Raw genomic sequence first — 25,358 nt, 5'->3', positions numbered from 1 at the left:
GTTTTTAAGCGCTTTTCTTCTCCTTGTTTACAAGCGCATCAATTTACAAAAAAAATCTAGTTTGCAAGGCACACAGTTCAAAGTTTCTTTGCACTACTTTTTGGGTCATGACTAACTTTTAACCTTTTAATGTTTGTCCCAGTCACCATGGTACTGTTGCACAGAATGTTGTATTAATTCTACAGGATTCAACCACTCCCTTTCTCTTGGAAAGAATTAGCTTTGTTAATCAGATTTAACAGCATGTGAAACTTGTTATGGTGAAACAGAGTACTAATTATAATTGGATTTTTTTGTTTGAGTCTTGATCCAGCCTTTGCTGAAACAAAATTTTTTTGTACAAATTATAGTAGTCTGTCTTTTTTTAATTTTACTCCTGTGTGTTACATCCAGATGTTGTGTGGAGTTTCCAAAGTGAAGTAAGATGATAACTGTCTCTTTTTTAAAAAAAATAGTGAATAATATATAATTGTTGCATAAATTCTTTACTTAAATGCCTGTGGTCCAGTACCATTGAACATAAAACCACAAATGACCTCCCAGACGTGTCTTGAGAAAAATCGACTGCAGTGTATTGGAACTGCAATGTGTTGTGAATGGATTCCCAACATGTTGCTTTCCAACCGGCCAAGCTTCCTGGCAGAGGAAGAGTAGGAGCTGGTTGTTGCCTTCATAGGGTGGAAGATGTTGGCCTGGCACTGTGTACTGCCTTGTGGCTAGTTACAGAGTGGCATCAGAGGCACTTTTCCATTACAAGAGTGCAGTCAACTATGAATGAGTTTGCAAATCTGCTATTAGATTAAAATCTCCCAGTCCTAAGGCAACAAATATGGGAACGTGGTCCCATGTGTTTGTACTCTGGGTCTTTATATTACACAGCATGCCTACCCAGGGATAAAAGGGAAAATGGGTACAGCAGTTGCTTGTTCCAAGCTGGAATAAAATAACTTGATTCGGAGAGTTAAGGTGCTTTCATGCCCTTCTGTTGGCTAAGGCATGACATGGAGTGACTTGAAGGAAAGGCCGAGGAAATGGGATTTTTGATAGATAAATAACTCATTAAGAAAGAAGTTCTGTTCCCATATAGTACAGTTATGGTGCATCAATCAAGAAAACTCTGGGGTTCCTGAAACAATTATTTTACACAATGACTTCATATGTTTGACCTGGTGGAATAAGTGGGGAATGCTGAATGCCAAAATACTGTTAACCACAATGGCATCAGCATGCATTGAAGTGAAAGTTTTCCCCGTATATAAAAAAAAATAGTTATTTTGTGGTGGGGGGAAAAGGGCCACAATGCTATGGAAGACAGCAACAAATAGGCTGAGATGGATAAAGATGGAAAGGAAAGACAGCTGGCAAAAATGGCCGTCCATAGAATTTACAGCATGAATCAGACCATTCAGCCCAACTAGTCTATGCTGGTTTTTATGCTCCATAAAAGCCTCCTCTCTCCATTCTTCATCTAACCCTGTCAGCATATGTTTCTAATCCTTTCTCTGTCATCTGCTTATCTTGCTTCCCTTAAAGGCATCTATGCTATTTGCCTCAACTGATCCATGTGGTAGCACATCCCACATGCTGAACACTGAGTAAAGAATTTCTTGTGAATTCTTTATTGAATTCATTGGTGCCGATTTTGTATTTATGACATCTGGTTTTGGACTCCCCGGCAAGTGGAAACATCCAGCTCATTCAATCAATGGGTGATGGCGCCAAGGTATTGAAGGATACTGGACAAATGGTGACTGCCCTTTGGATTTCCTGACCCTAGACTGAAATTTTATTCAGATTGCCAGTCTACGATGCTGATGTTGGGGGAAGTGGAAAAATATTATGCCTGCCTTATATTGTCCAAATATTCCTCTTTTACACAGTCTAAGGGCACCCATGTTCACCTGTATGTCCCTTTTTTTTTTCCACAGCAGTCATTCTGAGTGTGACCAGTTCTGTTCTGGGGTTTCAAAGCCACCTGAAAGTGAATTAAGACTGCCTAAACTCATAGGTTTTAGTATCATCATGCTACAAACTGTCAGTCTGGGCGCGTTCCTTTTTGCCTGCTGGAAATTTCTAGATGCTTTCCCCCTTGAGTTGCTGAAGGTCTATAAATCCTGAAGCAGCACACCATCTCCCCCTCCCCAACATAAAGTTTTCTCCTAATGTGAAGCGTTTCCCATCCTTATAGATGGCCTGAATTATTAATAGCTGATCATGGACATTCTTTTGGGAAGCTTGGGCAGGTACAAATTGTACTAACATTTACTGCATTACGACACTTCAAAAAGTACTTTGTTGACTGAAAAGTGCTTTAGGATGGCCTGAAGTTGTGAAAGGTGCGATATAAATGGAAGTTTTTTACCCAATTTTCAGACAGGCTGACACCTGTTCGGAAAATCTAGGCTGATGTTATCTACACCTTTTTATCAATTCCAGTTTGTGATTTGCTACCAACTATATAAAGCATCTGGACACCTCTATTAGATTGTAACCTGTAACTTGCTCGTGGGTATCATTATTCTTTGTGTTACATTCTGCTTCCATTTTGCAGTGATGCCTTCTCACAACAATAGTATTGTATATATTTTTTTTTAAAAACTCTCGGCAGAAGAATATAATGTTGTAATTTGGGACTCGGGCAACATCCTAAACGACAAGATTTTTGTTTTGATGGTTGTTTTGGTATCTTCATGCTCTGCCCTTGGAGAATAGGGTGAAGTAGTGGAAGGATTCACAGCTGACTAACATTTTGACAGAGTGCAATAATCTAGGAACTGTGCTATCTGAGCAAAAACAAATCATTTGTCATGATGAAAGGTCGCTGACCTGAAACATTAACTCTGCTTCTCTCTCTGCAGATGCTGCCAGACCTGCTGAGTGCATCCAGCATTTCTTGTTTTTATTTCAGATTTCCAGCATCGGCAGTATTTTGCTTTTATCATTTGTCATACATGACTTCAATGTCCAAGTATAAGTAGATTGGAAATAAACTATAAACAAAAAAAAAAAAAATTGGCAACCAGAACTTATAGTTCTACTGATCACAGTAAGAGCTGAGTGGCTCAGTTGGTAACACTCTCGCCTCTGAGTCACAAGGTCCCGGGTTCCAATCCCGCTCTAGACCTTGAGCATGTAAATCTATGCTGAGACTGCAGTACTGAGGGACTGCTGCACCATCAAATGAGATGTTAAACCAAGGCTGGTAGATGTAAAAGATCCCATTGTGCTATTTCAAAGAAGAGCAGGGGAATGTCCTGGCCAATAGTTATCCCTCAATCAAACATCACCAAAACGGATGATCTGATCATCATGTGGGAGCTTGCTGTGTGCAAATTGGCTGCTGTGTTTCCTATGTTACAACAGTGACTACATTTAAAAAGTACTTCATTGGCTGTAAAGCGCTTTGAGATGTCTGGTGGTTGTGAAAAGCACTATATAAATGCAAGACTTTTTTTCATTTTCTTTCTGAATTACTGATAAATATTTTGCACCTGACTAGTGAATCTCCTATGCTCATGGTTAGTTGGACAGTTAGTTATTTATCTGTGTTTGTTGATGCACCAGAATAATGTAGTCATACAGTCATTTACGGCACAGAAGGAGGCCATTCGGTCCATTGATTCCATGCCAGCTTTCCACGGAGCTATGCAGTCAGTCCCACTCCCCAGCTCGATCCCCATAGTTTATAATCTGTGATGTACCTTAACAATGGACGCAAATCCAGCCATGTATTGTTCCTGGCGATCACATCTAGGACAGTGCTATTACAACTATAGAAGTTAGCTCTTGTGGCTTATATCAGTGATAATCACATCCATAACTGTGCTTTATTGTAATATGCCACATATGTTCATTACTGAACCAAGGCATTTTGTTTACTGGTACGCACTGCCTTGCATCAAGTCTTGATGTTTTTAGGGAAGATGAGCTAATTGTTGACATATAAGGACGGCGTTACTCTAATAGGAACTGCTGAAAATAACCTTTCTTCTTAACTGCATCCTGGCTTTGCACATGCAGGACTCCAAGATGGACTAGCGGATGTTTTTATTTTAATTAATTCTTTGGTTGTGGACGTCACTGGCAAGGCTGGTATTTATTGCCCTGAGTTTATATAGCTGACTGACTTGCTGTGCCACTTCATGGAGCAGTTAAAACTCAACCTTGTTGGTATGCAGTGGAGTCACATAAAGGCCAAGACTGGGTAAAGAAGACTGGCTTCATTCGCTCGTGAACGTTTGTGAATTATTTTGAGTTTTATGATTATATGACAGCTTCATGGTCGTCTTTACTGGTATCAGCGCTCCAGTTCCAGATTTTAAAACTAAATTTAAATTCTCAAGCTGCCCTGGTGAGATGTGAGCTCTTAGTCCAGGCCTTTGGATTACTCATCCAGTAAACACAACCACTACAAAACCATACCAATGCATAGGTGTAGAAGCAGATGTTGCCTCTAGATATAGTCAATGTCTAAGGGTAAATGTTTCTATCATCATATCCCCAATAAGTAGACATGATGACAATGTCTCTAGAAATTAAATATGCTATAGATTTATATTTCATAAATTATGAGGAACAGTCATGCAGGTGAACCTAACCTGTAAATATAAAGACACTTTTTTTACCTTTCCATAACCACCACAATATAGCAGTATAATGTTGCATTTTTTAATGTTATGTTCTACCTGTGTTTGGGTGGGTGACCTCCATTTAATGCCACTCCAAACTGGCACAGAGGCATTAATTATCAACTTGTAAGGGGTATGCACAGCCTCTTGGTGTACATACTCTCTAACTCTAGTCCCATGTTGCTGGAGAAAAAATTAATGAGGTCATTCTTTGTAGTTTCAAGCACCACTTTTGATTAAAATGCCACAGTGTTTATCCTTCACTTAAAGTAGAATCCATAGACACAGCTAAACTTGTACTTCTAGCAGTTTCTCTTTCCCATTCTCTTTTCCCCCCCCCCCCCCACCCCCCTTTACCCTTGTAAATGTTTCCTCCTTGACAAAATGATATATTTTAGTTTTGTAACAGAACTCAAATGTTGGGAAACTTTTCAGAGTAATAAATCAGCAGGGAGGAGAGAAATAAAATTGCATATACAGCAACTGTAAGAAAATGTACCATCTGGAAGCTTGCAGTTACAACAGAATGTGTGGAACTCTTATACTGCTGTATCTGTATTTATTATTGACTTTAATGACTATACGCTGACTGGCCTGGCAGCCCTGATGTCTGTTCTTGCTGTCAGAACCTCGTGATCTGTCATGTCTAATACGACGCAAAGTGATATTTGAATGTGGACACATCAAAAGAAAGCCCCATTTATAACCAGAGCTTGCACTTTTAACCCATTGAGTGCTGAAACCATTTTTTAAAATTTAAAAATCCTCAAAGCACTATTTTCTCTCCTCTTCCTGAAGGTTTGGTGTCTCTCTTCCTTTCTTTTTCTCTCTTCCTTTCTTTTTCTCTCTTCCTTTCTTTTTCTCTCTTCCTTTCTCTCTCTCTCTTCCTTTCTCTCGCTCTCTTCCTTTCTCTCGCTCTCTTTCTTTCTCTCTCTCGCTCTCTTTCTTTCTCTCTCTCGCTCTCTTTCTTTCTCTCTCTCGCTCTCTCTTTCTTTCTCTCGCTCTCTCTGTCTCTTTTTTCAGGCTAAGGATCCTTGGTCACTGAACTCTCTGGGGCCTTGCCTATTTGGCTGTTTTTCATTACTGGATGTAGTCAGATTATTTAACCATGGTGACACTCAATATTAGGGTTACCCACCCTCCAGGATTGTCCTGGAGTCGTCAAGAATTGAAGACACATCTCCAGGGCACTGTTGCGAGTAACACCCGGAGGGCAGGGGGAGAAATCATAACTTAAAGTGTATTTTTTCTTCTTTCAATATTTAAATTTATCAGTTCTAAAAAATATTGGAGATGGAGGAAAAAAGGCTATTTTGCTAGATGGTCAAGAGTTCATCCAATTGGTGAATGATGAGTTTGTTTGCTTTCTGATGCATTGTGAAGATTGATGTGTTAGGTATTCAATCCCTGGAGCATCAGCGGTGGGAGGACATGTAATGAAATCTCCAGCAAGACATCCAACTAGAGTTGGTAACCCTAATTAACGTTAATTCTGATCATGTTCCCCAGAAGTGTGTGTGATCAATTAACAAAGTTAAGTGAAGTTTCCACGGTATGACATATTTAATCCCACACTTTAAAACTGAAACACTGTTACTTCCTTTGCCAGCTGTGTGTTGGCTTGCACGAAGGCAGCATAGCAACACATGATTAGTTATCATTTTTGGCTGTTGGGGAAGGATTGGAGATGTTGTAATTTCTTCTTTGTCATGTTTTGTTCTAGGCCTCCTTTGCATGTAAACCAAGTGAAAACCTTATGACAGCGCTTTGCATTCTAATCCAGCCTCTTGCCATCCCCTAAGAGATTGGTTGTCTGCCTGTGCGTTAAATTGCAGGCCTACTTCACAGCCAGACCACCATGTTTCACCGACTCACCAGCCTTTTCTATGGGGAACCAGAAGAGGCCTGCACCCAGGGTCCCGACCCCAGCTTGACTGAAAAGGAGGATGATGGCTGGCTAATTGTTGACTTTCCAGGTGAGTTTGAAGCTCTCTCAACTTCTTCCTCTTAAAGTGCGGTCATTCACTTTATGCCAACTGTGTCCTTGTTAGAAATTTCTGTTGTAAATGAATTCTGAAGTTCTGCTAACTAGTAGACAGCAATTTGTACCATTGTAAATAAAATACTTGTTTTTTTTCTTATTTAGAATATATCTAATTCCAAATCAAATTGATACTTTCAATAGAAAAACCTGATACCAAAAACTGCTTAATACTGATTGTGAAATTTTAGATGAATCCTTAAAGTTAACCACTACTACTACTTCAATTAGGTCTGTGGAAATAATTTTTAGTGGGGTGTAATGAGCTGCTGTATAAATGCAAGAGTTTTTGTTTTCAATCATTCACTCAGCTATGAAAAAAAATCTCTGATACAATGTCTTCAGGTCTGCCTGTGCCTCAGAAATCACTGTGGTCAAATTTGTGATTTTTCTTTTACATATACAAACAAAACAGAAAATGCTGGAAATACTCAACATATGAGATGTTAACTCTTTTTCTCTCTCCACAGCTGTTGCCTGACCTGAGTATTTCCAGCATTTTCTGTTTTTATTGCAGATTTCCAGCATCCATACTATCTTGCTTTTGAGATTTTTTGTTGTTGTTCACCTGTCATCGTCGTGTGTTAGACCCAGTACACAAAAAACCCTAAATTTTGTTTAAAACTGTGATTTGATGTTGTTTGAACTTGACTTTATTTTTATGATTCCCTTTTAATTACCACTTATATTTAACCTACACAAAGTAACTCCACTAACTGGCATAGTTGGGAACAGTGACATGCCCATTGCTCAACCAGTTGGCCATAGAACATAGAACATTACAGCGCAGTACAGGCCCTTCGGCCCTCGATGTTGCGCCGACCTGTGAAACCATCTGACCTACACTATTCCATTTTCATCCATATGTCTATCCAATGACCACTTAAATGCCCTTAAAGTTGGCGAGTCTACTACTGTTGCAGGTAGGGCGTTCCACGCCCCTACTACTCTCTGAGTAAAGAAACTACCTCTGACATCTGTCCTATATCTATCACCCCTCAACTTAAAGCTATGTCCCCTCGTGTTTGCCATCACCATCCGAAGAAAAAGACTCTCACTATCCACCCTATCTAACCCTCTGATTATCTTATATGTCTCTATTAAGTCACCTCTCCTCCTTCTCTCTAACAAAAACAACCTCAAGTCCCTCAGCCTTTCCTCGTAAGACCTTCCCTCCATACCAGGCAACATCCTAATAAATCTCCTCTGCACCCTTTCCAAAGCTTCCTCATCCTTCCTATAATGCGGTGACCAGAACTGCACGCAATACTCCAGGTGCGGCCTCACCAGAGTTTTGTACAGCTGCAGCATGACCTCGTGGCTCCGAAACTCGATGCCCCTACTAATAAAAGCTAACACACCATATGCCTTCTTAACAGCCCTATTAACCTGGGTGGCAACTTTCAGGGATTTATGTACCTGGACACCAAGATCTCTCTGCTCATCTCCACTACCAAGAATCTTCCCATTAGCCCAGTACTCTGCATTCCTGTTACTCCTTCCAAAGTGAATCACCTCACACTTTTCCGCATTAAACTCCATGGTGGGTGTGAGTCCTAGTTTGCAATTTTTGCATACCAGTGCAACAACTGGTTATTCCATCAGTTAATTGTAGCCCCATCGCTTGTCAAACAAACCAAAAAAGAGTTCTAATCGTCAGCCATGGACATGTCTGCAAAAAGAGCTGCCTTGAACTGCACAAGGTACAGAATTGGAAGCTTGGATCAAATCTGAATGGAGATTACGCATAGGCCACTTCTATTTTCTGTTCAGTTCTGCCCTTTTGGTCTTTTCTTCTCTTCACAACCCAAGACACCAATTTGCTCACTATTAGCAACATCAGTCTGATACTGAAACTATGCTTTTGAAAAGTTAGTATCATACAAGTTTTACCCATTCTTAATTTTTTTTTTGTAGCAGTGAGCAGCCACATCTTAGACTTTGGGTACAAATTACTCGATTTGGGTTTATGGGCTAGGAAGCTCTCGGGTGAGTTGGAAATTGGACCTAATGCCGCTGCTTATGAAACTGCTTGGGGATGCCTTGCTAGTAACTATTGGTAGAGTGGCCCAGCAATGAGGAGATCTGACCTGGGCATATCTCTGCTGATGAGAAGCTTTATGATATCAGCACTGTATAAATAGTGACCATCAAAAAACAATTTTTTATCATTTACTTCATCCCAAATAAAAATCTGATTGTTACCTGCTTTAAACATATTTAAAATAGCTTGTTATAATCCGAGATAAATTAGTGCTCTAGTGAAGAGAAGGAACTGAACAATTATGTAATGTTACAACAGTGATCACATCTTCAATACATAAACATGGAACAGAGCGAATCCCTTCCTTACATTAACCATGTAATATCAACTCCATCATGGACTCCATCCAAACCATTTCACTTCTTGAGGAAAAATTCTACAAAGAGTTTCTCTGTGCTTCTCCCAAAGGAAAATCAAGCCCAAATACCTGTATAACCAAGATCATATTTTATTCATCCTCTTGTGGCCTTCCTTTAGTTTCAGTGTCTTGGGAATCATGTTCTGAAAAGTGCTTGATCATTCCTATTTGTTATGACTGAGGTGGGAGGAGTGCACTGTCTTTTTTGGTTCCACTTCTCCACAGGTCACAACATATATTTAAATGTCTACCCAGTTACCCATGCGGTCAATCAAAAGCTCTACTCTTTTATCCCAGAATAAACGCCACCAACCAGGTTTCTTTAATAAACAAAATTATCAGTTTATTATCAAACAAGATTCTTTCAGTAATGAAGCAAAGCAGTAACACACAGATTGAAATATGGAAGTTCTCTTTTTAATTCCCCCCCGGCCGCCCCACACACACGCACTCTCTCTCACACACTGAAAAATACAGAAATTCTCTCTGCAGAGAGCTATTACAAAAAATGAATACTTTGGTCAAATACTTGCTAATTCTTGAGCAAAAAAAGAGGAGATATGGCAGGAAGTCAGTCGTCCTTTTTGGTCTGGCGTCTGGGTCTGCAGAAACGAGTCTCTGGGATCTTCGAAAGCAGTTCTTTTCAGGTGGCATTGAATTAATTCCAGCTTCTCAGAGATTGAGCACCAGGGATTTTAGCTCTCCCACACTGAATCTTTGCAGGGTTTTTTCAAAGAGGTAGAGAAAGAGGTGAGCTGGGTGGTTTTTCCTTGGCAAGTTGATCTCCAACTGTCTTCAAAACAGTTGACACCCCAAACAGAAGGTCAACCTCCTCACCTCCATAAACCGTGACATGTGGCTTCTCTGTAAACATCTTCCCCAAGTCACCAAGGTTTCTGTTGTTTATTGAGCTTAAAGCACGTAATTTCCAGCGCAAGTTGTTGTCAAACAACTTTTCGTGTCCTTTCAGTGAACTTGGTTTAAAAAAAAAACACATCCATGGAACCTTTTTCAGTTTTAACACAAGTCCTCAAAAAAAATAAATATTAAAAAATGGAAGTACTTTCGTAATATTGCTTATTTTTATAATCCTTAATACAGATCCTGTGGTCATCAACAAAGTGGTAGTTTTGGTAGGATTCAATCAAAAGGTCATTTGGTTTCAATAGATGGTTTCCACTAATACTGTGGGGTATAAATTGATCCTCATTGTGCCTGTTTCCCAGACGGGAAACAAGGGCACAAAAATACCTATTTCACGGGGCTATATCCCATGCCTGATGACTACTGAAATAACTCTGACCCCATATTGGATTGGTCAATTTTTCATTTATCCCTGGTGGCCCTTTAAGAAAAGGCATTAGGGCCCTTCATTAATATATTCCAGGGACCTAATGTCTGTTGGCTGCCCTGACATGCCAGGCTGATCCCATTCAGGTTTTCCTACTTTGGAAGCTGCCTAGCAGCTTCCACTAAACGGGAAAGTTTTAAAAACAAAATAATTCTTGGCATCCTGAGGGCTGCAATCCATCTGTGATTGGCCATCCTCCTGTTGTCTTCACCCACCCCCTTTCTGGAGGGGCAATAGGTACTGGGAGCCAGCTCAAAGTATTCAAATAAGGTCTCAGACTCAACTTGGGGTGATCTTCTGGCCTCCCGGATCAGCTGCTCCTATGCAAGAAAACAGGCCATAACCCATTTCGACCCCGAAGACTGCTGAGTTATCCCTTGCCATAAAATCTCTGCTTCCTTTTGCAAGAAAACAAGAGAAATAGAAGCAGTGCCAAATATATACACAAGTGCTGTGTGACCCTGTTTGCAGCTTTTCTTGCCTACATATGTGAACTTGTCAAAGGAGAGGGGAGAACTTTTGTAAAAAGACAAGTTTTTGTTTTAAAAAGGCCACTGGGTTACATTTCAGTTATGCGGCACACATTGTTAGATTGCTGAGGCCTGAGTATGAAGTGAGATAATGAAACACGGTCATTGAGACCAATTACATGGTGTAAATAATGGTTTCTTTGGTTGACTAAATTTCATCTAAAACTTGACAATCAGATAAATTGATATTTTCTCCCATTTATACATATCATGTGCCGTCAAAACAAGTTATTGACAAATCTCGGAATATCAAGTCCTGACATCTGGTACAAGCATAGAGCCAGAAAATATTTGTTCTGCTTGTGAATATGTGCATCAAAGAGTAAGGATTTCTTTGGGCAATAGAGTTTTGTGTAACTGGTAATGACCTACATTGACACTCGGTTAAGCAAAGCCTTTTTTTTTTCCTTTTAAAATTCTCTTCCTCATTTTCAAATTCCTCCATGGCCATGCTCCTCCCTACCTCTCATCTCCTCCAGCCACACAACCCTCAGATATCTGCACTCCTGTAATTTTCTTGAGAATCCCTGATTTTTAATCGCTCAAACATTGGGGCTATGCTTTTTGCTGCCCTGGGCCCTAAGTACTGGACTTCTCTCCCTAAAACCCCTCTACTGCTCTCTCCTTTTTAAGACGTTCCTTAAATCCTCCTCTTTGACCAAGTTTTTGATTATCTGTCCTGATATCACGATGTGGCTTGGTGTTGTTTTATTTGACAATGCTCCTATGAAGTGCTTTGGGATGTTGTATTATGTTAAAGGTGCTATATAAATACAAGATCAGTGCCACATTAACTTCAGAGACTGCTCACTTTTTAAATTAAAAGGCAGTTGGCTGGGGCATGACCTACATGTTGGTATAGCCTATAATCCGTCTCCGTATCGTATATAAATAAAAGCAAAATACTGCAGATGCTGGAAATCTGAAATAAAACAAAGTGCTGGAAATACTCAGCAGGTCTGGCAGCATCTGTGGAGAGAGAAACAGTTAACGTTTCAAGTCTGTGACCTTTCATCAGAAAGCAAACATGCTGGGCTGAAACAGGCCAGTGTCACCATTGGTTAATGGCATCACCTATGTATGTTATGGATTCTCGAACAATTTTCCCCTCTTGCGCTGGGCCTGAAATCAGGAATTTGCCATGTGGGAAATTGTAAATGTGAGATTACAGCCTTTCACCAGTGCACTGCGCCTTTAACTTGCCATTCTGATTAGACATTCCTGCATAGTTGTTTTTCTTCTAGTTTTGTGCTTCGGAACAAACTGTTTGGAACAATCTGCAACTGTCCCTAAGGTCATTAGTATGCAAACCATCGTCACTTGTTGAAGTTATTTTTTCCAGCTGCATGTTAGCTGGCAGGAATACTGAATGCACAGCCCCACAAAATATAGAATCATACAGCACAGAAGGAGGCCATTCAGCCCACCATGCCTATACTAGCCCTCTGAAAGAGCTACCAATTAGTCCCATGTCCGTACTCTTTTTTTTTTTTTCTCCCATAGTTCAATCAAGCTATAATCTCAGTGGGGATATTTATCTGTTGCTGTCAAGTCAAAAAGCCAGTTTGGACATCTTGGTCATTCATGGGATGAAGCATTAAACTGAGATCTGGTTCAATCTGCCTCTTTTGGATGTTGAAGATCCCATGTGTGTATTTGAAGAGCAGCTGGGAATTCTCCTGGTGCTCTGGCCAACATTCCTCTTTTCTCAACCAAAGCTGACTGACTAATCATTGCTATTTGTGAGATCTTATTGTACGTGTAAATGGCTGTCGAATATCATCTCTACATATGTTGCTACACTTCAAAGTAACTACATTGCATGCTAAGTGCTTTGACATCTTTCTAAGAGGTATAATAAGGTGCTATAAATTAAATTCTTTTCTTTGGTGCTGCCAGCAGAGAGCTTTGAGTATCGGGAGCCTCCATAAGCTGGGATCTCCAGTATATTGAGTTAACCCATTGCTCTTTCATCTCCGGGACCTGGGTTCAAAATGCAGCCCAGATTCGTTGGGTGAAATTGTTTCTTCCACAGGCAGAAAGAATGTGTAGAGATCTTTCAGAGAGCTGGCGTATGTGTGTTGGGTCGAAATGGCCTCCTTCTGTATTATGCCACTCTCTGAAATTTGAGATCATGAGAGTCTTGAGAATCAAGAAAGAAAGATGGGAGACTGGGAGGGGATATTTGCTCAGGCAAGCAATGTTTGTGTAGGCCATTTGCAGTTCAGTTATACCACTGTCAGTTCTCCCAATTGCTGTCCTTCAGTCCCAAATTCAGAAAAGCACCCCTTAAATGTATCAGTAGTATTTTCACTTCTCTCATCAGCATCTCTGACCCATGCCCATTGGGATCTGGGTTGAATCCACATCATCACCTGCCTCAAGTTCTTCTCGTGAAGGGTGAATTTCTCAAGGCTCTCCTAAGCTTTTAAAGCACCTGATCCCTGGTATACTAGTCAATATCTTCAGTATCCTCTCCATGGCTGTCATCTTCCTGAAAGTGAACGCATTCAATACAATAATTTGTATGGGATTTTGCATTACCTTTTTTTTTTGTAGTCAGTGCTGCTATTTATAAAACCCAAGATTGCATGTGCTCTTTAATTTGGCATATTTATCAACTTATCTTCCCATTTCTAAAGATTGTCTGTCTGCTTTTCTGCTCCTTTTCACATTATCGTAGAGCCTGAATTTGCTGCAAACTTGCACCATTGTTAATATGTAAAACTTCCAGGCAATAATGGAGTAATGAGTAACACCATGAATTGTAGGACACCATAGTTTACTGGCACATCTGTGCCATTTGCAGTTAGCACCTCAGTCTGAGTGGCCAACAAAGGAATTATTTTAAGCTGTGGAGCTTCATCCCACTGAAATCTCTCATTTTGGCACTTCATTCGTGCTAGGTTTGCCATCCAGATTGCTGTTAGGGCCTCTGCCTATTTCTACATGTAAAGAAGGTGAAAGTGCCGTATCCACCTGGCATTCCCCTGCTCCTGATTACCAGGGACAGCCTGGAGGAGGAACAGAGGGAGCAGGCATAAAAACAAGAAATGCTGGAACCACTCAGCAGGTCTGGCAGCATCTGTGGAAAGGGAAGCAGAGTTAACGTTTCGGGTCAGTGACCCGAGGGAGCAGGGATGTTGTTTGAGTCACTTTATGGGACAGAGACTGAACCAATCTTGCTACCACTCTCCACAAAGTGTACAGAGAGCAATGTCATTCGAGGCACTGTCAGAGGAGCTCTGCATGTGCAGACTGTGTCTAACAAGAAGGCAATTGGCCATCCAAGTGAGGTGTTCCATGCAGACCTGAAGTCCATTTCTCGCAGTGCCTGGTCACTGGCAATGAAGATGACGATGGTCCTCATTTTCTATAGCTTCGGTTCCTTCCATTTGGGCATTTGAGGCCTCTAACATCATCCAAGGGATCAGTATTCAGATGACAGATGCCATTTTCTGCCGGGGATCCGATCTCATTAAATACAATACATCCCTTGCGGACCAAGAAGACCAGTCCAATTCCACAGAATTGCTGGCTTCTCCAGGGAGCAATTCAAGGCTGCGCTTGAGGACCCTGTTGCTTATCAACAGGAAGGAACACACTCACCTAGATGCAATGCCCAACGGAGGATTCTGCATGTAAATGCAGAAGATCAAACTTTTCTTTTCAGCCTTCAGTTTTTTAAAAAAACTATATCTTTTTGGAGTTGATTTTTGGAAGTTGCAGCTCACTTACCTGCCAGTGTCCAACCTCAATGGCATTAGTTCCCAGCTGTTTTCATAGTGGTCTGTCTGCAGGGTTGGCCATTGACTGCACCATCCATGAGGTCACTGATTCACCCTTGACCTCATCACACTGTAGGTGGATCAATGTTCCAGCAAATTATGGTATAACTATCTTTCAATATGAATGGAGAGCTGAAAAATAGGTTGCCTTAGACTTCCCTTGGTTGATCTTCACCTGACATCTACTTGTCCAACATATTAACTTGTCTATGTGCTCCTTGAGTTGTTTACAAAAGATCTTTTCTACAACATAGTCGACTTTGAGCCCAGTCATAATTTGGCAGTGTCACCTGCGGGTCAGATTTGACAGATAAAAACCCACCATTTTGGTTCCCTCCAGCACCCAGAGTTGACCCTATTGATGCCCACTTTCATTGTGACCTTTTTGTATGTATTACATAAGGCCATTGGGTTTCAGAAGGTTTTACAGGGTTAAAAAAAATTGGATTTTGATTCTAAAACATCAGTAAATCTTCTGAAAACTAAAAGGATTTCAACATATTTGGACACTTCGAGGCTGTGTGGCTTTGGTCATCGACTTTTTTATTTGGAGATTGTTTGTTTGTTTTTTCAGTTTTGTGTGTGTGGGTTGGCAGTGGATCAGCTGATTTGAAGCTGGTGGCTGACTTTGCATTTTATAGGTTAGCATGTAGACTAGAACTAGAGTTGCCAACCCTCTAGGATTGCCCTGAGGTCTCCAGGAATTAGAATGGTACCTGTTTCTCTCTTTCCCTGTTTTCTAATATTGAGATTTAAGCATTCTACTGCCACGATACTGTTTCTGCTCCGGTCCTAGGTCACTTGCACAGTTTGTTAACTTGGTTCCCCAGCAGCTGAAGCACAATACCATCAGAAAAGCACTCTAACAGCATTAATAATGAATATAAATGTCAAATGCTGTATAATAAGAATTGACAGCAATTTGACCTCTCTCTCTTTCTTGTATTTTAAAAACAGCTGCATCTTTTTTCCTTGAATAATGATATTGCTGTCATTGCCACCAGAATTAGTCTGTATATATTTCTGGCCTGTTCTGGTACCCTTGGTGTGGGATGTCAGTACCCTACTGTTGTGCACAAACATATTTCAGGGCAGGTACAGCAGAGTTTCATACAGTTTTGACTGTCCTCCTACTTTGCCTTAACAATGAATTTTAAGTCACAAGCCCTGAAGGCGAAGTGTACCAACTTCCATCTGTATTGCTGTGGGCCCCACATGAGAAAGGTATAGGCCAGGGAAACAGCATGCACCCGCAAATAATATTTCTAGTTTGGGCCCATTGCTGAGGCAGTTCAGTGGCTTGGACCCTGGTGTGGAGGATGAGGGTAGAGATGGCCTATCTTTTTCTTCCTTTCCACCATCCCCAAAACCCATGGCAAAGCTGGCTTTGGAAGTTTCTAGTTGTCGTGGGTAGGCGAGCACTAGAATGGTGGCCCAAAGTGGCACTCTACTTGTCAGTTCCTTGTTAATGTGATGCCCTCTTGTTGACTGCACAAAACATCAATAGGGAATCAATGCAGGAGAGCACTGGTGGGTGTAAACCAGCTGGAATCATGACCTGAGGACTTATGAACCCCATTTGATGTAAATATGTTCTATGACACATTTGTCAAAGGAGCCTTTTCTCGTCAAAATTTATAAGAAATGTTTTTTATTTTAAATCACATTTTCAAATCTTCTCTGTGGAAAAATAGTCAAAACATCCTGGCACATAATACTGTCCTTAGTTTCTTTTTACCTAATCTCCACTAAATCTTCTCTTGGCCATTTTCTGCTTCAGTCAATATGTCTCCAATCTCTTCTCTTCTGTCTTCCTGTCTGTGTACTGTGGTCTTTGATGCTTCTTATAAGAAGTTGCCCAAAGTTGTGCACAGCACTCCAGATAAACTAATGTTACATACGAATAGGAGTAGGCCACATAACCCTCGAGCCTAACTCCATATACCCACCTTTGCCCCATATCCCTTTAATACCTTTAGTTAACAAAAATTGACCAGTCTTAGATTCAAAATTAACAATTGATCTAGCATCATTTGTGGAGAGTTCCAAAATTCTACCACACTTTGCATGTAGAGATTTTTCCCAATTTCATGCCTGAAAGTTCTGGCTCTAATTTTTAGTTTTAGGAATTTGTTTCTCCCAATCTGTTCCCCTTAATATCTCATACTTCAATCAAAGCACCCCTTAAAACTTCTAAATTTCAGGGTATAGAACCCTAGTTTGTGTAAAAATCTCCTTGTAATGTTTGGAGTCCAGATATCATTCTGGTAAATCTACACTGCACTCCCTAAAAGGCCAACTGCTCACAATACTCCAGGTCTGGTCTGTCCAAGGCTTTGTACAAATACCGCAGCACACCTAGGAAGCACACAATTTATAATATTTCAATTGGAGAACCTGGTCAAATCTAGCACAATTTGTAGGAGTGCACTGGAGCAGCACAATCGAGCAATTTCTCCCTGGGCTTGCGGAATTGGTCCTCCGTAGTTAGTGGACTAGTAGCAATGCCTGATTGTCGTCGTCCTGTTTTGAATCTTAAGTTGAAGTGCATTAATGAGGTTCATGCACTTAAGGGGCTACAATGACATCGATAGGCTGAGAAGGTGAAAGTTGCTCTCTTTCTCGATGTTTATTCAAACAGAAATATTATGATGGTAAGCGTGATTTCTTCCTCACTACTTCACTAAGTAGTTTAAAAATATCAGTGAACCTTTCTCCAAGCTAGGGATTTCATTTGCTTTTTAAAAAAAAAAAAATTCTCCTAGCTGTGGCTTAGTTGGTAGCACTCTCCTCTCAGACTCAGGTTGTGGTTTCAAGTGCCACTTCAGAGAACTGAGCATAAAAATCTCAGCTGAAATTCCAATGTGGTACTGAGGGAGTGCTGCACTGTTATAAGAACATAAGAAATAGGAGCAGGAGTAGACCCCTCGAGCTTGTTCTGCCATTCAATAAGATCATGTAGCCTTAACTCTGCTTTCCTGTAAGCCCCCCATAACCCTTAACTCCAGCCTTGAATATAATCAATGACTCGGCCGCCACTGCTCGCTGGGGAGAGAATTCCAAAGATTAACAACCCTCTGGGAAGAAATTCCTCCTTATCTTTGTCTTAAATGGGAGAACCCTTATTTTGAAAGTTTGCCCCCCCCTCCCCACCCCCCCCCCCCAGTTCTAGATTTCCCCCATGAGGGGAAACATCCTGTCAGCATCAGCCTAGTGAACCTTCTCTGAACTGCTTCCAATGCAAGTATATTGCCGTTTGTGGGGGCTTGCTGTGTGCAAATTGCTGTCACGTTCTCTACGTTATAACAGCAACTATAATTCAAAAGTATTTAATTGGTTGTAAAGTGCGTTTGGGACATCCTGGGATATTGAAAGGTGCTATACAAATGCAATTTTTTTTTCTTTCCCCTCTTGCGCTCTCTTTCCATTTATCGCACTTTTTCCACTGTCAATTTGTACCTCCCGATAATGATCGTCACTCCTGAAAATTTTTCGGTGTAGTGTATTTACAGATCAATGTGAGAATAGGTTTTTCTCTCAAAACTGTGGTTGGTCTCTGCTCACAGGACGTTGATGACCTCTTTAGAGGTCGAAGAACCAACAAAAAGTAGAGCCAACAGCAACAAATGCAATTTTTCCAAGTGAATACGGCATTTCAAACATTTTGTGTTGTAAATAAAAGATTTGACCTCCGCCTGACATTGACTTGTGGTTTAATGGATTTGAAAATATGGCACGTCTTTCTTTTCTCTTGACCAGTGACACTTTGGTCACTTTCTGCTCTGGATAGCAACAGATTAGAAGAGCCAATTTATATTTTATGTGAAGAGGAATAAGTCAAGGAAAAATGTCACCAGAGCTTTACCTTGTGGACCTTTTGCATCTCTCCATGGAGATTATTTGCATAATTCCTCCCTCAAAAGCCTTAGCTTGTTCCATGTCCTTTTAAAAAAAAAAATTAACACACAGGAACTGCATGATCTGTATTTGTTTATAAAACCTCACAGTCCAGTTCCAAAGTTCGTTCTTGTGAAACGCTGAAGTTTAGGTTTATAATAAAAGATTTGTTAACATTAGTGTGAGGAAGTTGAGCTAACATCAACAAGGATCTAGAATGTTAGAGATCTCAATTTAACAATTTTACTTTCCTCCTTTGTGGACTCACTGAATGCTCCCACTAGGTTCTCCCCGCCCCCCCCCCCCCCCTCATTTCACCAGAATGTACTGTTCAAAGACTGGGGAGAATTTTAAAAAGTGTTGGGGTACATAATAGGCATGCTGTGTCCAGGATCATGGTTTTACTGCTATGTTTTTCCAGAAACCCAGTTCTCACACCTTCCAAACTTGCAACATTCACAACCTAGAAGGATCAGGGCAGCAGGGACATGGGGACATTTATCACCTCCAAGTCACAATCATTCTGACTCGGACATATATCGCCGTTCCTTCATCGAGTTTGGGTCAAAATGTTGGAACCCCTTCTCTGGCGGCACTGTGGGAGCGCTCTCACCACGCGGACTGCAGCGGTTCAAGGTGGAGGCCCACCGTCGCCACCTTCTTAAGGGCAACTAGGGATGGGCAATAAATGCTGGGTCTTCCTAGCAATCCCCATATTCCAAGAATGAAAAGTACTGTTTATGCCTTGCAGCAGGAACCAGGTGAAGATAGGTACATGCGTTTCCTCCCTTTTGGCTGAAAAACAAACATTGTTTCGAATAGCTTTTTTTTCCTAATAGTACATGCACCCTGGAATAATAATGGATGACAGCAGAAGGAGCAGCATCACATTAGTTAGAGAACCTGCTTTTGTGTACGTTATGCCGAAGATTAATTCCCTCCAAAGCATTAGCCTTCAACCAAGCAGAGGGAGTGCCTCCTGAATGGCCATTATTCCAGAAGTGAGATGAGATGGCCATTCTTTTAAGTGTAGTATTGTTATGTAGGAATGAGTAAGCAAAATTGGTATGAATTCTTCATTACAGCTTGGTCTGGATTTCCGTTTAATAGGAGGAAATTGCAGGGAGTAACACACGATTTTTTTTTTTCCCTTGATTAACAACTCTAACAATCACGGGAACATGTAGCTTTGAAGTGTGCCGTTTTGAAGAATGCAAATCATTAATTATGAATAAACATGGAACACAGTTCAGGGGAATATTACTCCAGTTCCTTTTTGATTTGGAATTTTGCACTGATTTAGTAAGGAAAAAATTGGACGAAATTGTTAATAAATTTTAAAGTGTACTAGCTCTGTAAAGGAGAGTTGATATTTTTACTTTGCTTTAATGGCGTTTTGCGTTCTTTAGAAGTGAGATTCACTAGAATTGGGGGAAGGTGGGGGAATAGAAAAATTTCCCAAGTAATTCATGCACATCCAGGTTGGTTGCTTTAATTATTTTTTTTTTTGAGTTTGACCCTATTCTCAGCTCAGTTTCGCTGACGAGGAAGTAGGATCTCGACATTGTCTCCCTCGTTTTTTCACCCTCCCAAAAAAAACATCGCTCTGCACCAAGAAATGAGGGTTGTGCCTTCTTACTGAGGCTGTGGAAAAACCCGACGTTGCTGCAAATGGAAAATTGTTCTTTAGAGGAAATCGCTCTTTAGCGACTTGCTCTTAAGGAGGACCAACGTGTAAATTTTTGAAAATGCTGAACTAGGCCTGTCATTCTGAAAAAATGACTGACTAATCCATCTCTCTTTTTTTTTTTTGTTTTTTGTTTCTCCCCCCCACCTTCCCCTCTACCCCTTTCAACCTGATTCTTTTGATTTATCTATCTGTTAATTCTCTCACTGTTATGACCACTGTTCATATCACTGGATGCTCACGTGTAACCCCTCACCCACCCACCTCAAATTTAGATGATTGCACTACCCCCTCAAGCGAAGAAGTGGAGGTGAAGGCAAATGCTACCGTGCCCAGCTCTTGCCTTTCCAATGACTCCCCTCCAACAGCCTCTTCTTCCCTTGAGTCTCTCTGTCACTGTGGAAGTAGCTCCAGTTCTCCACAGTCTTTACCCTGCACTTTGGAAGAGAGTTGGTTTGTCACCCCTCCCCCCTGTTTTACTGCAGAAGGCCAGGATGAAGTTCAAGTGGAGAGCAGCCCCCTGGAGAACCTGCTCATTGAGCATCCGAGCATGTCCGTATATGCTGCCAGCAATACCAACATCAGCACACTGGAGGAAGATGCCAGTGAGGAAGTCAATGATGGGTAAGATTTGGTGGGGGAGGGGTGAACTCAATATGTTTGGGTGAACAGCAATTTTCTGTTTCCTACCCCTCAATTTAAAGTAACTGTGAATTACCCCTTTCATCATAATTGCGAACTATAGAGTCTCTGACAGTTTTATCTATTGAGGGCCAATTCTGCATCGAATTTATCAGTAAGTTTACCCAATTGACTTTCCGTTCTTTTCAGAGTTGTATCTCTATTTTCTTTGTTTCATTTGTTGATGACCGAGAACCATAACAAACGTGACTTTAATTATGCTTCTTGTGGTTCAGACTGAGGTCCATAATTTATTATAAAAGCAAAATACTGCGGATGCTGGAAATTTGAAATAAAAACGAGAAATGCTGGAAATACTCAGCAGTATATGCAATAATTTATTAGCTCCACTGTGTTTGAAGAATTAAGGACAGTGCAGATTCTACTTGTTATCTTGTTCCTCTCATCTCCTTGCCTATTTACCATTTCTCTTAGTACATTACGGATGCCCATCCCTTGTTGCTGATTGGCCAATATTTGTCTCATTGTTCCACATTACTAAGTATTTACACTACAGCAACAGGCCGTTTGCCCAATAGGTCTTCTTTGGCCTCCTTATCTCGAGAGACAATGGGTAAGCGCCTGGAGTGGGTCAGTGGTGTGTGGAGCAGCGCCTGGAGTGGCTATAAAGGCCAATTCTAGAGTGACAGGCTCTTCCACAGGTGCTGCAGAAAAATTTGTTTGTCAGGGCTGTTACACAGTTGGCTCTCCCCTTTCGCCTCTGTCTTTTTTCCTGCCAACTACTAAGTCTCTTCGGCTCGCCACACTTTAGCTCCACCTTTATGGCTGCCCAATAGGTCCATGCTGGCATTTATACTCCATATGAACCTCTTCCCACTCTTTGTCTAACCCCATCAACATATCCTCTTTTTCACTCGTGCTTATCTAGCTTCCTGTTAAATGCATGTATGCTATTCACCTCAACTACTGCTTGTGGTAGTGAGTTTCACATTCTAACCACTCTGTGAGTAAAGGAGTTTCTCCTGAATTCCCTATTGGATTTAATAGTGACTATCTTGCATTTAAGGCCCCTAATTCTGGTTTCCCCACAAGCAGAAACAACATCTTTTATAATCTAGCTTATCAAACCCTGTTGTACCTTCAAGACCTCTATCAGGTCACCCTCAAGTTTTCCATTTTCTAGAAAAAAAATCCCAGCCTGTTCAATCTTTCCTGATTTCCTGATAGGTATAACCTCTCAGTTCTGGGATAATTTTGGAATTTTTATTTTGTACTTTCTATGGTGCCTCTGTCCTTTTTTCATACAATACAGAGACCAGAATTGTTCACAGTACTCCAAGTGTGGCCTAACCAAGGTTCTACACAAGTTTAACGTTACTTCTCTGCTTTTCAATTCCATCCCTCTAAAAATGAACACCTGTTTTCAATACTTTTTTATTTAGCTTTTGCTTTTGACCAATGTTAACAGCTTCAAAGAACATAAGATTGGAGCTGCTGACATGACAAAGATGCTAGGTTTTCCATTGTTTTCACGTGTTACATAGAATTAACAACACAGAAATGGCACAATTGGTCTATTGCTGTTTATACTGTACAGATGCCTCTTCCCACTTTACTTCATCTAATCCTAACCTTTTCAGATCTTCTGGCATTTTCCCAAAGAGACCCTCTTTCAAGTGTAAACCTGGTCATTGAGTGTGTGCTGATTAGGGTAGAGACATGTTGGATTGTATCCAGAGAGCATTCTTGTTCAGATGCAACTCCTAGTTTTCATGTTTGTTATTTTCAATCAGAATTCAGTTTTATGTAAAATAAAAACTTTGCAGTTAATCATCTGTATGACCCTGGTGCATGTTAAAGCTCCATGATTAGAAAACATAGTGAAGCCAAGCAGACTTTCCATACTGGAAAAGGGTGACTGATTTGAGCAGTGATAATATAACTTTGTTATTTGATCATCTTTTATATTACTGCCTTCACCCTTCCAACCCCACTCCCCAACCTTTTCCCTCCATCTCTTCTGAAGGTGGTCGGTCAACCTTTGGTTTAGTCCCATGGGCATTGACCGTTCCCTGGTACCTGGACACTGAGTGTCTACTGACTATTTTTACAGTGCAGGGCGTTCTAGTCAAGCTCTTTCTTTTTAAAGAAAAACAAATCTGCACTTTCTAATGAGAGGCCTAATGCATCAGCACCAAAGATCGGGAGTTACGCCCCACGATTTGCACCTAGAATAGTGGGGAAGGTGCCTACGATTTCCCAGAATGTAACGCTAGCAGGAAGAAGTGTCGCAATTAGGTAGCACCTTTCACAACCTCAGGACATCCCATCCCAGCACTGGACATTCAGAAAGTGGACCTTCTGACATCCACATGTGTGGATTTCGTTAACAATCACTGGCAGCGATCAGCAACAAGTACCCCAATATGAGCCGCTGAGGCCAATGACAGCACCCCAATTATTGCCTGCCTGCAATCTGCAAACTTAGAGCAGGATAAAACTTGCTCTATTTGGCTCACTGCTATATCAGTGCTGCCTTCATCCATTAGGACATTGGAGGTTTTCCCATATGTTTTTGTATTACTCCTGTCTGATAGTTAATGGAGTTACGTTCCTGTGTCTATATCTCCTGCAACATGTAATTCAAATTGATATTCATCACCAAATTTGTTCACCCATTACTGTGGATTGGCAGAACTAGCCTAAAACTGCTCCCATCACCTCCCATGTGTTATGTATAATATGGGTGGAGTGTTTCAAGAACATTTCCCATCTTCAGAAGTTATTTGTATTGATACACTGCCTAAACTTTGGTCTTTTGAGTAGTAGTATCTTCTTAATCCTTTAATGGGTAAATGCCCTGTAATCTATCCCAATCCATAGAAACTCAACACCATCCAGGATAAAGCAACCTGCTTGATTAGCACCCCATTTACCACATTTAAAAGCATTCACTCCCTCCACCACCACTGCACAGTGGCAGCAGTGTGTACCATTCTCAGGATGCACTGCAGCAGCTTGCCAAGACTCCTTTTGACAGCACCTTCCAAACCTGCAACCTTTACCAGCTAGAATGAGAAGGGCAGCAGATGCATGTGAACAGCACCACCTGCGAGTACCCCGCCAAGCCACACCTCATGCAGACTTGGAACTATATCGCCGTTCCTTCACTGTCACTGGGTCAAAATCCTGGAACTCCCTTCCCAACAGCACTGTGGGTGTACCTACATGACCTGGACTGCAGCGGTTCAAGAAGGTGGCTCACCAACACCATTATTAAATATTGTACTTTAATCTCTGCTCAGGACCCAGGAGATGATTCTAAACTCTTTGAACTTTGTGTGCATATTTGAGACACAAGTATAAACCCTCTAAAAGGATGTTAGTTTATAATTACCTGATCCCTCTAACATTACCATGCTGCGCCCCTGCCTCAGTTTTCTGCTACTGAAGCCCTCATCCATGACGTTGTCTTTAGACTTGACTATTCCAACACACTCCTGGCCAGACTCCCACATTCTACCCTCTGTAAACCTGTCATCCAAAACTCTGCTGCTCGTGTCCTTACTTGCACCAAGTCCTGTTCACCCATCACCTCTGTGCTCGCTGAACCACATTGGTTCCTAATTAAGCAATGTCTCGATTTGATTTTTTTCCCCCCCTTTTTTAAATTGTCTGTGAATAATCTGTGTTTCAAATCCATTAGTGGACTCGCACCTCTCTATCTCAATAATCTCCTCCAGCCCCACAACCTTTTGAGATATCTGCTTTTATCTAACTCTGGCCTCTTGAGCATCTCCGATTTTAATTGCTTCACCATTGGTGGCCCTGCCTTCAGCTGCCAAGGCCTTAAGATCTGAAAGTTCCTCCCTAAACCTCTCTCTTCCCTCCTTTTTAAGGCACTCCTCTCCTCTTTGACCAAGCTTTTGGCCATCAATCACCTTATGTGGCTTGGTGTCAAATTTTGTTAATATTCCTGTGAAGCACCTTGGGATGTTTTTATTATATTAAAGGTGCTATATAAATGCACCTTCAGTTTTAAGGCTTGAAATCTTACCCATTTTTCAAGGGAATCTCATTTAGTTTTCAACACAACATTCTAATTGAACATGTCCCCAATTATTCGGTGGCTGCTCAGTTTTTAGTTTCAAATTAAACACCCCTGCAGATTGAAGCTTAATTGAAGTTTAACACTTCAGAAAAATTTAAGTAATAGGTTACAGACATTGTTAAAGTGACCGCTTCCTTATCAAATTTGGGTGATTGTGATTTCTCCAATTCTCCTCTAATTATCATATAATTTATATACAAATTACCACACCACTATCCTACAATTCCATAATAAGTAATGTTTTTTTTAAAAAAGTAGTTGACAGTCTATTTTGAAAATGA

At 40.9% G+C, this 25,358-nt stretch overlaps 1 protein-coding gene across 4 annotated transcripts in view; it reads left to right on the top strand.

The window, feature by feature from the left end:
- The window catches only part of LOC137378304 (tumor protein p53-inducible nuclear protein 2), a 41,905-nt gene that overhangs the window by 9,806 nt on the left and 6,741 nt on the right, over positions 1–25,358 (top strand). For 3 of the 4 annotated variants that reach the window (XM_068048562.1, XM_068048563.1, XM_068048564.1), the window contains exons 2-3: positions 6,352–6,604; positions 20,600–20,948. In XM_068048562.1, the coding sequence (XP_067904663.1) occupies positions 6,487–6,604; positions 20,600–20,948 (467 nt within the window). In that variant the 5' untranslated portion in view covers positions 6,352–6,486. The remainder of the gene's footprint in view (positions 1–6,351; positions 6,605–20,599; positions 20,949–25,358) is intronic. The other variant, XM_068048565.1, reaches the window with a different exon arrangement.

The sequence above is a fragment of the Heterodontus francisci genome, chromosome 16 (genome assembly GCF_036365525.1).
Source record: "Heterodontus francisci isolate sHetFra1 chromosome 16, sHetFra1.hap1, whole genome shotgun sequence".
NCBI lineage: Eukaryota > Metazoa > Chordata > Chondrichthyes > Heterodontiformes > Heterodontidae > Heterodontus > Heterodontus francisci.
Note: the sequence above shows the minus strand (reverse complement) of the source record. Positions and strands in the feature narration are given on the sequence as shown.